At 34.6% G+C, this 21,706-nt stretch overlaps 1 protein-coding gene across 1 annotated transcript in view; it reads left to right on the top strand.

The window, feature by feature from the left end:
- VPS13B (vacuolar protein sorting 13 homolog B) overlaps window positions 1–21,706 on the top strand; it is a 424,315-nt gene that overhangs the window by 234,822 nt on the left and 167,787 nt on the right. Inside the window, exons 27-29 of the mRNA XM_008924039.2 lie at window positions 2,373–2,514; window positions 4,243–4,651; window positions 9,977–10,088. Of these exons, the coding sequence (XP_008922287.1) occupies window positions 2,373–2,514; window positions 4,243–4,651; window positions 9,977–10,088 (663 nt within the window). The remainder of the gene's footprint in view (window positions 1–2,372; window positions 2,515–4,242; window positions 4,652–9,976; window positions 10,089–21,706) is intronic.

The following is a 21,706-nucleotide window of genomic DNA, read 5'->3' as shown; positions in this document are numbered from 1 at the left end:
ACTTACTGCTCTGTTGGTCCATTGGACCAAAATAATTCATTTTAGCTTAGCCTTTGAATGGGAAATTCCTGAAATATTGGTTCATGGTGTGTTAGCAAGTGCCAGTGTTTAATGATTTATGATACCTTACTCTTATGCTAAAACCAAGTTTCTGAAAAATGAATCTGTTTCTACTGCTATGGCAAAGCAGCACTTATGTAGTGCATGGAACTAAGCTGAGTACCTGTGTCTGTGGGACTCGGCGTAGTGTTGTGCAAACACACGAGTGAAACTTCAGTAACTAATGTCAACCAGTATATCATCAATATTATGTACATTTAGGGTAAGTAGTTAAGCCTAGTCTGCCTTCCAACTTTAGCAAGTCCCGTTATCTGGATAATTTGCTACACCAATGTGACCGTGTTCGTTTGGCACCTGGGCACACGGTTCTATAGAGAGATTGCATGTGCCACCTTCTGACTTGTATTGGCCATGAACACACTGGTCTTGATAAAGTAAGAGAGAGCCTATGTAGTCTTTGTTCAACTAGGTTAGCGTTTGCCATTACATATCAACAAATTCCATTATATGAGACCGAAATGAAGAGAAAATAGAATAGTTGTGTTACTCCTTGAGAGGAAAAACATAGTTAAAAGCCTTTAGCACAGTTTTTGGCATTGAAAATAACTAAAATATTTAGGAGCACAAACCATTTTGACTTGGAAACTAATGTCTGCAAGGTCTTATTGGACACTTATTGTTCCCCAGGTACAATAGGAAGGAGATTTAGATTCAACTTAGCAAAGTTACCAACATATCTTAGACTTTACTCCTGATCAACTGTCTTATAAAATATTTCAATTTCTATCTTTTTGCTTAAGTTATAAATGCAGTTATTGTTTGTGTATAATGTAACATTTGATAATCAAAATTTGTACTTTATTTTTTAAAATCAAGTCACTAGGCAGGAGTGCTGAGCGTGTCCTGGGGGGCATCAGGCAAAGCATCACCATCCAATTGAGGGAGGGGATTGTCCCACTCCGCTCTGCACTGGTGCAGCTACACCTTGAGTCCTGTGTGCAATTTTGGGCATCTCAGTATAAGAAAGATATTAAGCTCTTAGAGAGCGTCCAAGGGAGGGCAGCAAAGATGATGAAAGGCCTTAAGGGGTAGCCATATGAGGAGCAGCTGAGGTCACTTTGTCTATTCAGCCTGGAGAAAAGACTGAGGGGAGACCTCATAGTGGTCTACAGCTATCTCAGGAGGGGAAGTGGAGGGGCAGACACTGATCTCTTCTCTGTGGTGACCAGTGACAGGACCCAAGGAAATGCATGATTCTGTGTCAGGGGACGTTTAGGTTGGATTTTAGGAAAAGGATTTTCCTGCAGAGGGTGGCTGGGCACTGAAACAGGCTCCCCAGGGAAGTCATCACAGCACCAAGCCTGACAGAGTACAAGAAGCATTTGGACAGTGCTCTCAGGTACACGGTCTGACTCTTGGGGATGGTCCTTTGCAGGGCCAGGATGATCCTTGTGGGTCCCTTCCAACTTGGGATGTTCTATGCTTCTATGAAATCCCAGTAGGTTTGTGCTCATAAGAAGCTTTGGGGGAACAAAAAAAAAGAAAGAAAGAAAGAAAGAAAAGCCCAAAAATTATTCCACTTGACAGAATTGTTACTGTTCTCATTTATATTTCCTAATCTCTTTGGAATACCTTGCTCTTATCTGTAAATCTCCGTGGACTAAAACCAAAAGCAGAGAATAGATGAGGTGAACTTTCTGTCTTCCAGGCCAGGGGGAGATTGGCAGTCAGGACATTTTGAAGGATTTTTTCTACAATGTAGAGAAAAACTTTTGGTGAGATTTCTTTAGTAAACTAAGGTGCTTACCTGAATAACTCAAGCAACATACTTTTGCTTTATTCTTCAGTATGTTAAAAAGAATGATTACCAGAGCTGTAGTACAAAGCACATTTTAATAGTTAAAAGCTAATTTTTTTCTAAATAATACTGATTTTGTAACATGTGAAGACAGCTTTATGTTCACAGTTTCTTTGTTCTTGTAATCATTCTCCTTGTTCTGTTAGAGCTATCTGCTGAAAATCCAAGGGTAAGTCCCTTTTCTATATGCAGGATTTTACTATAATTTTATTCTCATGTGTCTTGAGCTCTTACTATACGTTGTCCCTTAACATAAAATTTTGCAAAGTAACAATTTTTTTTTGCTTGATCAGATTGAATTTCAGCTTTTTAGGAAAAGGTGTGACATAGGTTTATCTTGCAGTTACATCAAAACACGCAAGCAAAATGTAAATATTTTTTTTTGCTTATAGCAACTTTTTTGTTTCTTTGGTTTTTATCTTCCCATCTTACATGCCTCGTTCATTACCTCAAGCTTTGGGGAAGATTCTTGGTCTCTGGGACAATATGGAGGTGTGTTCCTTTCCTGTACTGACAAGCTGAACAGACGTACCTTGTTGGTTCGACCCATCAGCAAGCAGGATCCCTTCAGTAACTTCTCTGGCTTCTTTCCCTCTGTAAGAATCTTCTTAAAAATTTTTACTACAGAACTTCCACTGAAATGCCAGTAAAAAAGAAAAATCTTAAAGTGCTTTAGTTTCTTGGCATCTAAGTTTTTTTGTGCTGAATATATTTCTTGCTTATACTGATTATGTATTGTGTTATTTCCCTCTTCCCCTTTCGTAATATTTGTCATTTTTCATAGATATAGGAATGAGGGTTGATGGTTCACAACCTTGTACATAACAGACCACTGAAGTCAGTGGGATTCATTTATATTAAAAATGAGCACATACAGTAATGTTTGAAGCCCTAATATATAAAAACCAGTACTAAATGCTGCATTGTGTTACTGTAATTCTGATATCTACTTAGGGATTTAAGTACTTAGTATTACTGCAGTATACCTTTATGCAGCCTTTTAAAATTGCTTCTCTAATTATGATAATGCAACAATTAACAATTTCATATTTAAGTCCTCCTTTTGAATGCTTCGAACATTACTTGCTGTTTCAGAATAGCTCAGTGTGAGATATTTAACCCCTTTTTTTCTTGCTTCTTTATCCTTAAAAGGCTTTATATTATGACATTGGGGTCTTTATCTTTACAGTTGTGTGGGTATATCATTTTATGTTAGTGGAAGTTCTGTATGGTCTGATTTATTTTCATCATGAATATTCATCAGGAATACTTTCTCTTATTTTCCTTGTTACAATTCTTATAGGAAATTAATTTACCAATTTGTTTTAATTCACTTAATTGTAAAACCTTCAAGTTTTCCAGCATTTAAGCTATATATCCTGTTTATTAAGGAAAGAGTTGTTTTTCTGTTAACAGTGTTTGAAATCAATTTAATTTAATCAAATTTAAGATGCTGAAAGAAGCAACAATTTGCAAAATGTAGTTACTTTCTTTTGTGCTCATGATAAAAGGTAATATTTAAACAATAGTAAAGAATTCTATTAAAATCTTTATAACCTTGTTAAAATTTTTTTTTACATTTTTCTATCACTAACTTTCAAAGATAATATGCAAACTGCATTATACATCTTCTGGGAGCTAAGCATCTAGCTGTCATCTTCAGCTAGAAAAATCTGTCTTAAGTGAAGGAATCTGCAGTTTCTAAAGTACAATGCATTGTACATTTAAGTGATGTGCTTTAGCATGTGGTACAACTATTTTCTTTAAATACTCAGAGTTGATGAGACAAAACCAATTCAATACTTATTTAGTTGACTATGGGTGGTTTACATACCCATGTTTAAATAGAATGAAGCTGTCTCAGCACTCAAGTGATATTTTAGCACCTATGTTTTTTGCACATACAGAAGGAACAATGCAAAGAGAGTAAGATCTACAAATACCTAAAATGAAGGAGAAATCAAAATACATAACTGTGTTAAAAAGTATCAAAAAGATTTGGTAAATTTAGATGCTTAAATACATGGGATTTTTTTGTCTGGTTGGATTTGAGTTTCATGCAACATAAATAATTAGAAAAGAAAAAGTTCAGAAATTCATAGTTTTAGCTGACCCAATGCAGAGAAGTGTGGACATGCTGTGAACAAATTGTTAATTCCAAAAAAAGAGAAAGGTTTTGGGTTTTTTTACTATTAATGAACTGTGGAAAGCTACTAGAAAATATAGAACACTAAACAACCTAACTAGCAGAGAATATGGTAATTGATGAATGTTACACATATGGTTTTGCTGTTTATTTATTTATTTATTTTTCCTTGAAACAGACAACTGCAAAACTTTTAGATGGTTCACACCAGCAACATGGATTTCTTTCTCTCACTTATACCAAAGCTGTGACAAAAAACGTCCGGCACAAACTGATATCAAGAAATGAACGAAGAACATTCCATAAATTGTCAGAAGGTCACACTGATGGTTCTCCTCACTTTCTCCACGAGATCCTTCTCTCTGCTCAGGCCTTTGATGTGGTCCTCTGTTTTCCTTTGCTTAATGCCATTGCAAGCATTTTTCAAGCCAGGTTGCCGAAGAGTCAAAAGGAGAAAAGAAAGTCACCAGGCCAGCCTATGAGGACTCATGCTCTAACTTCCCGCAACTTGCCTCTGATTTATATCAACACTGGTGTAATAAGAGTCTTCTTTCCCAAAAATGAGGAAGATCGTCATAATCCAGAAGGTACAGTATTTTATGTTGATTTTTTGCTGTTCAGTGTTGTAGACAAATACTTGTAGTTAAGTTGCTGACCATTGCTTCAGTTTTAAGAGTCATAGTTAGAAAACATCTAATATTCATGCTGTTGCTCTGCAGATTTACTCAAAAGTTCTTCTGGGTATTTATTTGATCCTTGCTTTCCTGGTACCTAAAGAGTTTACATTATAAGAAATGGTCAAGGATTGTGAAAAGGGAGCTTAACCTAGTTCTGCAGTGGTGATTCTGTGTCAGTTCTCATTACACTGCTATCAGTTAGTCTTCATAGACACGTGTTCTGGCAATGGAGCATAATCAGGGAACCATAGTTCTTGTGGGAATTGACACCTGGAAAACTATATAGTAGTGAAGCAACTGGGTATTCTAGTTCAGTTTGGAAAATGTTATTAAAGTGTACCTTGTGATTGATGCCCAACAGATGATAGGGTTTATCATTTTAGTTGAAGCTATTCTGACTCTCTTATGGAACAGGCTTTCAGGTATTTACAGAGTTTGGGTAGCATAAGCTGTTTGTAAATAGCTGTTTGATCTATGGATAATACTTGTCCTGTAAGAAATTGTTCTCTCTTTGTATGTAAAAATATATTTCCATCCCTATTACAATCTTTATAGATAAATAAAGAGATGCTAACGTTAAAATTACGCGATGTAACAGCTAGTAAGAGCGTGTTCACTTCTCACAATTTTTCTAGAGATTAAAAAAAAAAAGTAGTGTTTTACTGGTATCATGATATGTTTACATAAGTTCTGTAGGTATGAAGGGGTTTTCTTTACCATTATATATGACAACATACAATTAGTATAGTCTTTAGATTTTTTTTTAGTCCTAAGAGTATAGTCTTTAGATTTTTCTCATAACCTAATTGCAAGAAGTGCAGACAGTGAGAAATTACATAGATCACTTTTTTGCCAGCATCCTCTACGATTTTCCAACTGGGAATGCTGAAAACACAGGAAGATAAAATTAGACTGGCTGTGTTAGCAAGAAAGAACTATGATTCTAGTTGGAAGGGAGTTCTAGGGCATGCTGTCAAGGAAATCTTTTTTAAAAGTATGTTTTTGTAGCTCTGGAGCTGTATATTTCATTAAAAAGATGTTTTAAAAAAACCATGTCTTGTTGCTATCTCATACTTGAAAATACATGCAAGGAACAGAATTGAAAATCAGTACTGTTTTTTCATTTCTTCTTTCACCCTGGATTTTCCCAAAGTCTCATTTGTTTATGAACATGAAATAGATTGCTTCTCTCTTCTCCTACTTATTGTCTTAAAGAACAATAGAAATTAGAAACAGTAATAAGGAGCAAGAGTTGAATATGACCCACATCACTGGTGTGCTAGGTCAGGGAAGTGTTACATATTGTGGAGGTATGCCTCCATAAGACCTCATTCATCATTTATTGACTAGGAGAGATTTTCAATCTGATCAGACTTAACGTGTTTTGATTTGTAATCACTGCACTAGAAGTAGGAAAATTATTTCAGTTTCTCTTCTAGTCTGCTGTTCATACCTTGTGCACACCAGTAGTTATGAAAATGAATACTATCCTTTCCCCCAAAACCACATGTAATTGTGACTTTACATGTAGAGTTAAAAATAAAAAAGCAAATCTGTTTTTTCATGCAGTCCAAAACCAAACTTGCACAATGGAGTGTGGTAGACAAACACTATGAAATAATCAAAATCATGTTTTTTCTTCTGAGGAATTTACATACATGCATGACTACACCCGCAGAATTTTATAATATTTTAGTGGCATGGTTTTTGCAGCAGCACCAAATTAACATTTCTTTTTGTGGTAGATTTGAGGGCAGCATTCTATCCTAGGCAATAAGCAATGCTGCTTTCTCCAAGTTTGATTTGTTAATACATCAGGTGGTGTTTCAAGCTCTGGCCAACAGCCCACACTTACTTAGCAATGAAGTAGATAACTAAATATATAAAAGCAATATATAACAAATGGGAACAAGAATTACTGAATAGCAGAAGACTATAAATAAAAATGGTAAATTGCAAAAAACTGATGAGAAGTGGTAGAGATGGAAAATCCACATCTGGCTGGTTTGAGGACAATAGCAACTCTCTTTAGTACATACTAGGAGCAAAATATAGGGAATCTCTAGAAAGGACATGATAAATTTGTTGATAGTGAAAAAGAAAAGGCGGCATACTGAATAAACGTATGTCCTGCATTTGTAGAAGTGATATATTCTTGTCACATGAGCATGACTCTCTACTTTGAAGTCTGTCATAACATATGGTCTGTAATATCCTCCTTGCTTACTATTAACGTTTCAAATCAGTCAGGCTGAGTAGCTTGTGCTCAGGGATCTGAGTCGTCTGAGGCTAATTTTTAACACACCTTGGAAAACCAGGTTTTAGACAGCTGAAGGTATATCTAGTAAAGTGAAAAGTGTGATGATCAAATAAAATTAAGACAGGTAGTTTTATTGCTCTCCCTCAGTGAGATTATAGGAAAAAATATTACAGAATTGAGTTAATAAATGATTACATATTTGGTACATAACAATAAACATGGTTTTATGGAAAATTAGTCTTGTTAAACACATCTGATTTCCATTCTTCATTGTGGTTTCAATTCTTAGTTGATAAAATGTTTGCAAAGATTTGATATGCTTAGACTTTTGTAAGGAGTTTGACATTGTTTCTTGTGGTATTTAATTTAAATACATCCCCATATGATATCTGTGGAAATGTTAAATGAATTAAAAATGGCTAACCAGAAGGCTAAAAAAAACCCACAAAAACTTGTCAATTGGGAATAATAAGTGAAACTGGTATTTCTGAAAGTAAATAGCATCAGCAAATGTTGCAAAGAATTTCCCAAAGCCATGCATCTGGGTCACTGTCCTTACATCACTGCTTGTAGAAAATATACTAAATCTTCCAAAGCTGAAGTTATATATCAAGGAAACAGTTTATGCAGACTGTGTCTTCAGGGCTGGAGAGACTATCCTGAAAACAGTGGCTGAAAACAGCTTAGGGTCACAGTGAACTTAGTGAAAAGAAATAAGGGTGAGAGCTGTACTTCTGCATATGGCAGATGATGAAATAAAATGTCCAATTTGCTTTCTGTTATAAAACTGGGTATTGATAGAAGCAAAGAGGTTGCTGAAAAGCATCACAAATGTTAATTGATTAAGTGCTGGAGAAAAGCCTTAAAAGAAAGGATTAAAAGGGCATAATGTCTTCAGCTCAGCAAAAAGACAACTGAAATCAGTGCCTAAAACCAAGTGAAATAATGAACAACATTATTACACTTGAGTTACTAAGACTTTCCTAGATTGTACTTACATTGTGTAGTGTAGATGTTTTTCCCCTCGAAGTTATTAATATCTGTAATGACTGTCATTATGTTTGCTACATTATTCCCATATTTTGAAAAACATGGGTTAGTGAATGGATATGGGAATTCATCACATGAAGTCATGACTCATTACCACTCATTAAAAACCAGCTGAACATATTAATGCCTGTAATTCTTTCTGGTTTAAGATTGACTTAATTTATTGACCTACAGGAAACTGTACACAAAAGGTCCATGCCTTGTCTTGAAAAAAACTCCTGAAATACTTACCCAGTAGAGACCGTAATGAGTAGTCCTGTGTTTATTTTTCTTTGCTAATTGTCAGAGACAAATTAAAATTCTTATCCTAAGATATATTTTATTAAGAACCACTTCTCAGAATAAGGCATTTGCACCTAATTAAGTTGCAATTACAATCTAATGTGTATTTAATACCTTCACTCCTTTTTCTTATGTGAGTGTTGGAAAGAAAAAATCCAACACACAAGTGTACAGTGGTGATATTCTAAAACTTAGCACAATGCCTTACTCTTTTTTTTTTTGTCTTAAAGTTGAAAATACGGATTCAAATTTAGTCAGAAAAGGGGGTTCTCATCCGCTTAACCTTTCTACCTTAGTTCTGGCAACCAAACCATCTGTAAATAGTTTTGTTTTGCTTTGGGGGGACTAAAGGATTTGACTTTATTTTGTAAGTAGATGAGGTTCTTTTAAGTAAATCACTTGTGTTCTGATTTAGTTGTGCATCAGAATTTGCATTCCTGCTTTGCCACGTTTACTGTGGTATTCCCTACAATAGTTTCAAAATATCTTGAAATTTCTCTGAATTCTGTGACTTCTTAGATCTGTTCAAAAATAAAAATATGTCTACATACACATTTAGCTGCAAAACATGGTATCTTTTCCACCAAGACATTCATGGGTCTGAATGGCCATTTTTTAAGCTTATAGATTTTGCTTGTTCTTTCCACACCAAGTATTTCACTCTTAAGTAAAATATTTAAACTCTGTTCTGCTACTATAATTTTGTTTTTAAAACTCATATATGAGAGTCTTCCAGAACTTCCTTGGATGTGGGAGCAAGCGTGATGTCATTCCGCCCTTGCTACTTATCACACAGGTGTTGCAGTGAATCATTTCCCTTCATGTGATGAACTCTGAACTTGCATTGCATGTTCTCAGGAGCTTCCTAGTTCTTATGGAGTCTTCTGAGCACAACCTTATCCAAGTGCTTTGTCTGTCTGCTGACAGAGTTAATTTACTGTAAGAAAACGTGGTGCTAGTTTATTTCTGGGTAGAACTTTGGTTTTCAATCTAATACCACCATTGCTTTTAAAACTAAGAAACTGTACATGTGGATGAAATTTGAAAATGATGAAGTGGAAAGCAGAGATTTTTCTTCTTGGAATAATTTTGTTACTGATGTGAAATTTACTGTCCAGTACTACATCTTGTTCTTTGTATATGTGTCAGATTTCAGATTCTCTTGTTTCAGTCCTTGTGTTTGAACTTTTCATGTATGCTGCAGCCCATTACAAATGCTACTAGGATGGTTATATTGCAATAACCTGCAATGTTTTACATCTAAAGGATCTAGGCCTTTAATAAAAAGGATACATGATTTATAGTAGTTTACATGTTGATATTTCAGCAAATAATTATTTGAGAAACAAACAGATTTCAAAGAAGTCTGTGGAAAAAGTAATTTTGGAAGAAAAAAATTAATAATAATAAAAAAGCATCAGAGAAAATGAGAAGTCACAGACCAGGATTCAATGGTGCCATAAAACTCTGGGGAAATGGAATGTATCACAACAGGGCTATAGATATAATGCTGCTTCTGAATAAAATCGAACCCTTAGCAAATATTCTTATGTTCATTTTTTTTAAGGTAATAATTTTTCAGTGTTCCTGCTATGTGCATTTGACTTTTAATCAAACATATTTTTCTCTTCTCCTAACTACAGGTAATCCGGCAATTAAAGAAGACACTTTGGTTCTCAAGATTGGATCTGTCTCTATGGCTCCTCAGGCTGACAACCCTCTTAGCAGAGCTGTGCTCAGAAAAGACATTTATCAGTAAGTGTTGGGGGAGGGGTTTGATTTTTCAAATATGGTCTTGGAAAAATTCATTCTGGGAGAAGTTAATTGATCAATAAAACGGGTACGTGCAGCCTGTAAAAATACTTTTCACATACAACCTTTTGATATTCAAAACCAGGTTTTTCTGATTTTCTTCACTTGTGGGCTTTCAAATCCATTTAGACAAATCAAATTCTGCTGTGAAGTGCTGATGAATAACAGAATTTAAATGTCGAGTCATTATGAATTTTAAGCTCACAGATGAGAACATTTTAAGAGACTTTCTTTTATTCAGCTACTACTAAGTTCACCTAAGAGAAAAGGAGATTTTTTGTGACTACCAAAGTGTTCAGTAGCCATATAGTGTGAAGGAGATAGATCTTAATAATATAAATGGTAAACATATATTCAAACTGTAGGATTCTTCATGTCATGTAGATCAAAGCTGAAAGGAATGCAAACTTCTAAGGAGCTCTTTCCAGTAAACACATTTTCTGTGAAAATGTCATGCTCTGGATTGTGTCACTAAGTATGTGCAAACCACACTAATCATATATAGGCAGCAAAACTGGTGAACATATGTAATCAGCATGATAAAAGTAATATATGATTCTTAGTAGAGTTGGCACTGTTGCCAGACATGAAAGTATGGTTGCAAATAATACCAAGTGAGAAAAGTCACAGAAATACAGATGAACAAGTGTCTTATACTTCCCGTTGGTCTGTTTTTCAGATGTGGCAATATTTTTAACTACTTCATAGCGCTCCTCAATAGAAATTACAAACATCAAAATCTTTTCCCAGCAGTAAAACATTTACTGCCTAGAAAATGACAGCAAGTTTTACTTTTTGTCAAGACTAGAATTTTTAGGAGACCATGAAATATCTGCAGTTTTACTTCTGATCACTTAGAAGTTGTAAGAATGTCTTTTTCTTCATATTTCCATGTGGAAACATTTAAATTAATGGCTTTCCTTGTATGTTTAGTTATAGTAGTTTATCCTTTTTTTTCCCCTTTTGTTTTTAAATGAGCATTGTATCTATTGTGTTATGGAGCTTTCATGGAAGAAATTTTGCAGCCTGGCACTAGCAGCAGCTTTGGGTGGCAGACCCTGGTCCAGGGTCCCCTGCCCACAGATGAAAGAGATCTTCCTGACATTTGTACAGGCTCTTCCTGCTTCTGCCCTTTCTGTCTGAGGAGACAGTCTGATATCTTCTTTGAGAAGTTAGAGAACCAAATGTAGGTTCCACTCTTCTCATAGCAATGAAAAATTCATCAGGAAAATCCCTGATTATAAAGTGGAATCTGTAATTTCCAGCTTCTGTGAGGTCGTTTCAGTCACCAAGGGAAACTGTGGTGTTCCTTGTATGCACATTTACAAACCAGTGAAATCAGTGAAGCTGTGCTAGCTTACATTTTTGAGTCTAATATTTTTGCATCTGTTTCTTTACCTGAAATGCAGAAATTCAGTGCTTTTCAAATCACCCAATTACTTAAAGGTGCTGGTGGCATTTTGCGTTATGACCCTCTGTGTCTTATATACATAAATGTTCCAGACTAGATTTGTGCAGTTTTTATTTGATTTTCATCGTTTTATACAGTTACAATGTACTCCAGTTCTCCTTCAGAAATGAAGACACCAAATGGGTAAAATAGAAATATGTGCTGGGCCAAAGGCCTCTCTCGTCTTGAGTGTTACTGGCGTTTTTGCAACCAGTTTCACAACATCATGCTTCCTATGTCTTTTTCTGAGAAATGTCTCACATTTTTAGTAATTTCCTCTAACTGCTTCTATGACCACTCTTCTAATTTCTCAGCATCTTTCAAATGACTAGGTCTTTCTTTCTATAATCATCCAATCATACTAGCTTTATTGTTTTTAAGATATATTGGAACAGTGTTGAGTTACTTTGCAGCATTTCATGGGACAATATTGAAGTTGGTAGTGGGTGGTCCTTTGATTTTGGGAAGAAGGTTACTATTTTGATCCATTTAAGTGAACTTCAGCACTTTCAAGCAATATAAATGAATTGGTTTTTAAATAAAAGTATTAAGCTTCCGATTTGGGGTTGAACTAGATGCATTTTCTAATTACATATTCTTTGATCCAGAACAAAGTGTACTTACAGGACCATGGTAGAGAAGATATTTGTTCATTTTCTTACATGGCAGTCACTGCTGTTAGACTGCTGGAGTTTTGAGTGGACTTAATGTCACCGTTTTTCAGTTGTTGTTGTTGTTTTGCTTTTGGGGGTTTTCAGTTTGTTTTGTTTTGTTGGGATTTTTTAAATAAAATAATACAAAGAATTTTGTATTGTTGGGCAGGACATACAGTCTGTATTCAAGGGAAAAAACCCAAACAGTTGGATATTATTAACACATGATGTTAGGCCTAATGTTAGTGTTTGTTTCTCCAAATATGAGATTTGTTAACTTAAAAAGTGTTTTCCCTTTTAGCATGCCCATGGTAGATGGTACTAGATAGCAAAACCTGGAGCTAATACAGAATGCTTAAAAATCAATTAGTAAAACGAGCAAACCCTCACAATGTGCAGTTCATGTACTTAGGTGAAAGATTTCTTAGTAAATATTAACAGAGATACAAGGAGTATGGTATCCAGTTTAAGAGACTCAAAAAAAAATTAAATTGCAGCAGCCTGTTGATTACTGAAGAATTAGCTGCTACAGTGTTCTAATAATCCCAACATGTCATCTTCTGTCTTTTTCCAACCACTATTCTCTAATTTGCTGCTGCTGCTTTTAATAGAATAAAAGAAAATAGATTGTTGTCTGAACCACTGTCTTTACAGTGTTTCTGGAGTGGGGATACAAACTTAATTTGCGGTGTCACTTTGGTTTAAACAGTCTTCTGTTTAGGCCTGAACTACAACCACGTGCAATTAATATCACTTTTGTAGTGCTTCATGAAAAGAATTTTTGCTTCTCATTTAGAAACTGCTCTTTTAGAAAAGGCTGAGAAACATTTTCATGGCTGGAGGCTGAATAGCATCTCCAAATATCTTTTGAATTTATCCCATAAATGTAAATTTATATAAAAACTGAATGTGCTAGTATATCATTAACAGAATGGCAGAGCATGAAAGGTAAGTTTGGTATGGCTGCAGGTCATACTAAATAAACCAGATTACTTTTGGCCTGTAAGCTGAATTGACTCCATCTATGTCTTAGGAAAAATAGCTTACGTGCTAAGTTGGAGAGAGAACTAAACTGAAAATGGAATGTTGGAAAAATAACGTGCCTCAAAAGTTTGGGAACAAATATTTTTTCAGGTGATTATTGGAATTTGGAAAGAAATGTATTGACATAGTAACTTCAGTTTTCCTATGCCGTGTAAAAATGAGTCCAAAAGTATTTCTTCCTGTAGAAAATGGACCAATATAGTTTTGTCTGTTAATACACATAGTAAACAAAGATGCATGCACTATAACAGTAAATTTAGGGCTTCTGAAAGAAGTATACTGACAGAGTTTTAACTGGTCACAGTAGGAGACAATATCCCTTTTTCAGGTTTTTTTTTCATCTGCTAAATCCTAGAAGCTGTTTCGCTTGTTTTAATGATTTCTCATGATTTTCTCATTCTTAAACCCCAGCTCCAGGTAAGGTGTGTTTGTCTTCCACAAATATGACCAGAACTGTATGTTCCCATCAAGAAACTGCCAGTTCTGTTGATTGGTTCTCTTGTAGATACCAGAAGGCCTTGGTATGTGGCCAGGGAGCAGAATAAAGGAAGTTTCGAATAAGGATGCAAGTCAAGCAGCTGCCTAACCTGGCTAAAGAGTGGGAAGAGCAGTTAGTTTAAACTGTGGAGGAGTCAGATTAAATGAAGTTTCTGCTAAGCAGTGAAGGAGAGAACTACATTTTTGTGAGCTTTAACTACCTGATCATATTAAATTTGGGACTGGGAGTTGGGGAGGTTGCTGCTTGTACATGACTCCACAGACTGCAAAAAAACAAGATGATTTCTTGGTGGTCATTTCTTACTTGTGTGATCGTGCTGTATGTTTTAGAACTTTTGAAATGGCCAAATGAATGGTCAAATAGATTTGTCAAAACTGAGGTCTAGCAGTTTTGAGGAATAAGAATCTTGAGATAGGGAAATCATATTAATGCCCTGATGAAGGGAAAGTCAGGCAGTTATGCGATACCAGAGAAATTGCATCAGAGAGAAATTTATAAATGCTGTGACTACAGGAAAAAACAACCATCTTTCTGAATGCAAAAAGTTACATTTTTCAGACCTGGATTTGTTCTTGTTTGGCTCTCTGGTGTCTAGTATAAAAATTCCATCTGAAATTTCTTTCCTCAAGATCTTTATAAAGGTCTCTCATCTATGGATTCTTTGGTATCCTACATGAAAGGAATGCTTCTGCTACAGTGTTAGTATAAAGGAATTAAGAGCTTAACTACACAGAGACTTTTAGCAGTTGTGGTGTTTGTAGCAATACTTTGTTTGCTTCGGAGGGCATCAGTTAAGATTTCTCATTAGCAGTGAGCACTTCTCTAAAAACTTAAATATTGGTATTATGTGGAGAGTGCTAAAAGCAGATATGTGGCTGATTCTGTTAAAAAAGTCCAAGGAAAGCATAGAATCATGGAATAATTTAAATTGGAAGGGACTTCTCTAGTTCACCTTGTCCAGCCTCCTACTCAAACAATTTAGATCAAGTTGCACAAGTCTTTCTCCAGACAACAAACCTAGCAGATTATTAGATTTTTGATAATTACTTATGAATATAAAGCAATTCTGAGGGCACCAGAATGGTGCCCTTCTTGGTGGGAGATGGAGTGGCTGCAGCAAACAGAGTAGCATCTTCCAGGACAATTCAAAAAAACACATTTCCTTCTTTGTATGTCTTCATATGTTTTCCTTTTGCCATTTCCTAAGTTCTTTTTATTTTAACTAAAGTGACTAATGTAGAATATCAACATTAATAAATTATAATGCTTAAAGAAGTGATTAATCAGCTGTGTGTGTAGTCATCTTCATCAGTTTTCTGCACAATTATCTCACATTCTATGAGAAAATTTTGTCACCTTTTTAGATGACAACAGTATTTTCCTCTATATACAAAGAGTGCTTAGTGCAATTAAGCTGAGCATAGGTGGAATCTTTGAACACTTCTAGTTAATGGAAACATGACATAAAAAGTAATGAATTTTAAAAAAGTGTGTATGTCAGGGGTGGGAACAATGAGTAGCACTAGTTGTGCTAAGCTACCAGCAGAACTAGATACTATCATTAGGAAAATGGCTGAGGAAACTTCATCACAGGACACAGAAATTCTGTTTCTCTGACTGAAAAAATAACAGCAAGTAGATACACGGATGTGCTTAAATATAAAGCAGCACAGAGCTGAAATTGAGATGACATTTAGTTTTATATTGGGATAAGGGCCCTATTATAGCAAATACTGTGCAAATGTTCTGATCGATTATATAGGTAATTGCTGATCAGCCTCAACATGATTGTTTTTAGCAAACTCGTCATAAAACATTAATTAATAGAATTTTAGGGAGTATCCATGAACAGATGGAGTAAAGCAATGTTCAGGTACAGTACTTTTAATGCAAAAATGAAATGGCTGACAAAGCACTCAGAGAACACAGGCTGTCTGGAGGCTGTTCTGTAAAGGTCTTACTAATAAGATCTGGAATAATATTGCTAAGCTGTCAGGTTCTGGGAGTTTAGGTAAACAGAATCCCAGGCTTTCCTCAGCTTGGCCGATAAAGAATCTAATTGTTGTCCATGCTCTGGATTCATCATTTTTGAGATCCAAGGATTTCATTCATGTCATATATCAAAGCTTAATAGTCCAGCTCCGAGTGTTCCATGGTCATTTTCATGTGTAGATCTTTCATAGATCAAAGCATAAAGCTGTCCTTAGACTGTTTCCAATTTGTGAATGTAAATGGAAATTCTTTAAACATGCCACTTCCCCCCCAAAAAATTACACGTAGAGTTTACTCATGAAAAGATAGCTGTAAATTTTCTTATTTTTTTTCATGAAACTTTTTATCAATGAAAGTCTTTTTTTCATTGTATCTAGCTGGTTTTTTCAATGTATCTAATCTATGCTTTTCATTTTTGTAGTTTATTGGTTTTCACTGTTCAACTCTCAAACATTAATAAATAACAAAACAAAGTTGTTTTCCATATAGAATATCTTCTATTTATCTTTATTTCAAGGACCTCTGTCTGAAACATGATTGTGATAATCATGTAAGGCCCATAATTGGTTAACAAAAATCCTTCAGTGAAATAAGGAGTAATAAACAATTTTGTGTGTCTGTCCTGATAGTGCTGGAGTGAGGGGAAGGAAAAAATGATGCAAGGAATTTATGAAAGAAGCACATACATAGCCAGCAGTCTGTGTGGAAATCTGTTTTTTCTTTCAAATGTGGTTTGGAAAATCAAATGCTTTTCAAAACTTTTCAACAGCACCCACATCTATAAGCATCTTCTCTTCAGGAATATTTTTTTTATTCAGTATTAAATCGCTGTGGGAAAATTTATATTCAAAAACTATACATTGAAATTATTGTTACAAAAAGCCTGAATTTTCTATAATTAGTATGAGCAAAAATGTTAATTTTGATGTTTTCCTTTTCAAACCAATTGACAATTTAAAAACTATTCTTTTTTGCATAGAACTGTAGCATTAGAGTAACTATATCTTTTCCAGAATATGGACCTAATATGAGTAATTATCTTTTAAGAGTTTATTATGTTACAAAGATTCTATTAAAACTTATTTTCTATTTTGCTTCTTTACTTTTTAACACTTCTTTGGAGCTTATTTGGTGGGCAGACAAGGAATTAGCTAATGCTAATTAGCTGACCTGAGTTTCTTTCTTTTTCTTTGAATAAAAGCAACAAAGATAATCAGTGAAAAAATATGTATGTGCACATAGTTTTTGATGGAAATGTGAACTGCTTATTAAAATGTCCATATGTACCATAGGGAAAAGGAGTATATCATAAAATCTCTGTTGCAGTTTTTCTAAACTTTCTAAATGGTTAAAACTGCAGAGGGAATGTTATGTAAGAAAATAACTTATAAGATAAGAAATTCTTTGTGTTTCAAGGAAAAGTATTTCTTTTATTGCATACAGGTTGTGAAACAGAGTTGCACTAGCACCATTTTCAGTTTTCTTCTTCCTGTGTTAAGGAAAAAAAAATTGTAACAATGAAGATTTTAAACTTGTTCCCATAATTTATTTACTAATTTTTTCAGATTTGAGACCAGGATGGTTTTATTCCTCAAGACGTAGCTTCTTTTTTTTTTTTTTTAAACAGGATTTTCTCTACATATAATTTCAACATGCAATCGTTCATTTAATAATTTAGATTTATTAATTGCTGAGCTGGGGTGTAAATCAAAATATTCATACCAAAAAGCAAGTTCTAAATGTTGTTCTTTGCTGTTGTACTTGAACACATGCTTTTTTAGCATAAGGACCTTAGGAATGTTGTCTTTATCTTTCATAAGAATCCTGTACCACTCTCTGGAATAGGGCTTGGAGGTAAAGTCTTTTCCTGGTTTACATTTCTTACTTCTTCTATCTTTAGTAAAGAGGCAAAAAGCAAATCTGCTTAGACCTTTCGCCCGGTAAAATATTCATGTATATGGATAGCATTACATGGAAACACCACTCCTAATTAACATTGGCGTGTTTGAGGCTATTGCAGCAGTTATTAATTTAAAACCCTCAGTGGAAACTAATTGTAAAATAACAGCTGGAACTGCCCATTTAGTTTCAGAAATGTAGCTTGTTAATTATCTAATACCAAAAGCTATTCAAAGCTAAATTTATATTTGGAATTCAACTTTAAAAATGTTCAGCTTTAACTATCAATCTTATTTTTACTTGAAATTTCTTTATGAGTTCTACAGGAATCTTCAACATATCTAATTTACCTAAATACATATATTTGAAATATATTTCCTTATAATGTAATAGTAAAAATAAAAGAAATTTCATAAGAAAAGCATTTTTACAACTTTATTTTTCTCTTCAATTCATTGATTTAATCATGTTCTCAATACACATACCTACTTTATATTTTTTCTTTCACTTAGTAGCAGAGAATCTGATTCTTGCAACAATTTTTAATTTCTTTGTGCAGTTTCTCACAGAAAACAAAGTGAATACTTTATAGAAACATTCCTATTGAAGAGCAATGACATTATCATGTCATTTAAGCATCCACTTGTTAATCAGGGCAGCCTTATTGGAAACCTTATTAAATATGTCAGGGGAAAAAAAAATCAAGTAAATACCAATAAAGAATGAATTCAAAGGAATAACCAATTAATTCAAACAGAGCAAAGGTGAAACCTGTAAAATTTATAAAGATATCTTTTAAAGTCTTGTAATTCTTAAACAGTGCATATATTAAAAAAATATTTTAAAAATAGTATCCCTTGTCAATGATTTATTGTTACTATCAACTTTGTTTTGAGGACTTAATATACATTCTATCTGCAGAGTTCTTCCTTTCAGTTGGGCACACTGCTTCTGACTTGGCTGAGGTATTTGCACAACTGTGTTCTTCAGCCAGCGACATCCCAGTCCTTCATGAGGAGGGGTGGGAAGGAGGAATGAACTTAGTTTGTGGAGACTCACAGAGATGTGTTTATGTGTGCACAAAAGCCCTGCTGTAGAGGCAGACAGAGATTTCAAAGAGCGACTTCATAGATCTTTCAAAACCATTCAAGTATTACCAGGAGGATTATGGCAACTTGCTCACATGTTTGGGAGGGGCTCCAATGTCGAGGTGTGGTGAGGAGAACCAGTCTGAGCATGGGCACCTTGTGGATGTGTCTGTTCTTTACTAATGATCTCTCCTGCCCTCATGTACCAGTTCAATGGGCAAATATGCTCTGTGTGTGCAAGCCAGTCATAACTAGTGCTTAGGGCAATCACACGTCATTTTCCTAGATGAAGCATAAAGCATTTGAATTTACAGTGGGGTTAAGATTGTTTCATTACTCGGGTGTCATTCATTCTAACACCTGTGTGTGATTTAGAACTAAATTAGGACTAGATTTCCAGAATCCCTTTAAACTGCTCTGTGTGTTCAGATTGTGAAATTCTCGGGTTGGACAGTTTAGCTGTGAGCTTGGGAACCAGGCACGAGAGATGCATCTTTTCAAAATGGAGTCTATGAAGTATTCAGTACCATATTTTATATAATTTATTGTAGCATGTACTCCATTTCTTTGACTGTTTAATTACAATGCCATCATTAAACAGCTTAAGGTCAGAAGTAAATACCAGTTGTAAAGTAAAACTTTCACGAGGGCATTGCTGTCTCTGTTGTGCTTGTGCACTATACTTTGTTCTATAAAAGCATTTCTCAGCTGTGGGTGATCTTAACTATGATATATTCTGCAAAGTCAAGGCTGAGTTAAACAGCAGCCTGAACTCAGAGTTTTCTTGTTCTCCTGATTCTTCTTGCTGTCTCAGTAGTTGTTTTAACATAGGTAAATTAGTATTTGCTGCATGGCATATGCAGAACTTGATGCATGAAGTTCATATAACCTCAGTTTTGAAAGCTGTAATATGTTTATGGTGACTCAGTGGAGGAGAGATTAGGATTTCCTATATTTGTGCTGGTTTTAGATGCTTTTTAACATAGTTTTGGTCCACTTCCTTTTTTCCAAAAAACTGCAATTCTGCTGTGATTAAGCCAATCAAAATAAAATCAAACAAATTGTTTGGGGTTTTTGGTTAGTTTTAATCCTTTTAAACTTTTCATTATATTCTATTATAACTTTATATACTCAAATACTCCGTATCTTTAACTACTTGCTTTTATATTTCCTAGTCTTTAGATTCTACATATTTGTTATACATAGGGGATTTTTTTATTGAGACTTAAGGTTATTGCAGTTGTTCTCATCTTTTCCCTTGGAAGACTAATTTATTTTTCTTTTTTTTCATAATATTTTGCACATTTTGAAGGAACCCCTCAGAAATCTCATATCTCTTTCCCTTCAAGCAGCACTGAAACATACCTCCTTCACCAAGATCAAGTTGTGTAACTATTTGCTTCTCTTAACTCCGATAGCAGACCTTCCTTCCATTTGAAAATATTTTCCAAACTGTTAATTCTTCCTCAAAACAGTTCTTGTTTTACCACAGCTGAGAGAAAACATGTCAGATGTTTGAAGAGTTCTTTGAGTAGAGAAGTCTCTCACTCTCCCACTGAAGCAAGTGAAGTGCAGATTAGCCATGCCCAGTAAAGGGGATAAAAGAGTAAAGCGTGTCCCTGAGCTTTTTTGGAGTAGCCCAGAGTGGGGTGAATGTGATGCTGATTTTTTAACATTACTTTACCTACGGTCTTTAGGCAAAGAATTTTGTGCCCACTGAGGTTGTAAATCTCAACTGTTTTAAGACCTACTTCTCTTCTCCACGGTGTTGCGGTTTGTACTTGTGTATTGTGAACTGGTTGAGGGAGCTGAAAGAATTAAAAAAATGTTGGGGTCATCAGGCAATTGTTTTCAGTTAGGTTATTGCCCTGAGCCTATTTATTCTATAGATATACGAGGATTAACCTTGGCAAAAAGGTGCACTGTATCAGCATGGGATTGGATCAGCTTAAGCTGCCATCATGCTCAAGGCTTTTGAAACACAGCACAGAATCTGACACTGTGTACTAAGAATTTTAATAAAATTCTCAGATTCAGCATTAACATTATTAAATAGACTGTAACGGCTTTAAAAAGTTGAACAAGAAAGGGCACAGAGACAAAGAAAAAACACATTAAATACCACTTAAAAATCCCAGGATACTTTTCACAGTTTACATACTCAGCAACCTAAATGTAATGAAAAATTTTTCAGATAAGCTGTAAAACTGGGAAATAAAAGGTAATCTGAAAGCTAGAGTTATTTTTTATATGAGTTGTGGTTTATGTTTTATGTTATAAAGCAATATTATTGAAGCTTTTACATTTCTTTTCTTCAAGTTACCTCCCTTTAATCTTTCTTTTTCCCTAATCAAGTAGCTTTATATTTTGCCTGTTATTGTAAAATAACAGGGAGCTGGGGGGAATGAGGGGAGGTATTTAGATTTCTGTTAACATGGGAGAAAATATTTAGTTGGTCCTTAGAAATTAATACCATGTTAAGAGTTAGAGTGGTCCCTCTGTATGAATTACTGAAGTAATGTTCATTTACTTTACACAGACTCCTTACAGTTTCTTCCCAAGCTTTCCTTTGCTGATTCTTAAAATATACAATTGAATTCATATACCAAGGTTGCTTTTCTGTCTTAAATAATGAAAATTAGCATCTAAAAGTCTTAGCTGCAATTAATAATTTATTCTAAAATAATTCAAGAGAGCTTTTAAAAATTCGTATTCTATACGGTTTTCTTCTTAACCATTTGTCAGTAAATATAATTTCCATCAGATCTGGTTTCAACAAATATTTTCTGTTGAAAAGTATTTCCCAGTAATATATAAAGCAGACTTCTTTTCTTTGTGGTATTTTTTAATTATAACAGGATCTCAAGGTAAGTATAATGTAAGTTGTGTGCTTCTATTACTGGGAAAACCATATCCCATTTGTAATGAGACATTTG

This window comes from Manacus vitellinus, unplaced genomic scaffold, assembly GCF_001715985.3.
Source record: "Manacus vitellinus isolate BGI_N305 unplaced genomic scaffold, ASM171598v3 scaffold_1_pilon, whole genome shotgun sequence".
Classification (NCBI taxonomy): domain Eukaryota; kingdom Metazoa; phylum Chordata; class Aves; order Passeriformes; family Pipridae; genus Manacus; species Manacus vitellinus.
The sequence above is the reverse complement of the archived record's forward strand: the minus strand, read 5'-3'. Positions and strand labels throughout refer to the sequence as shown.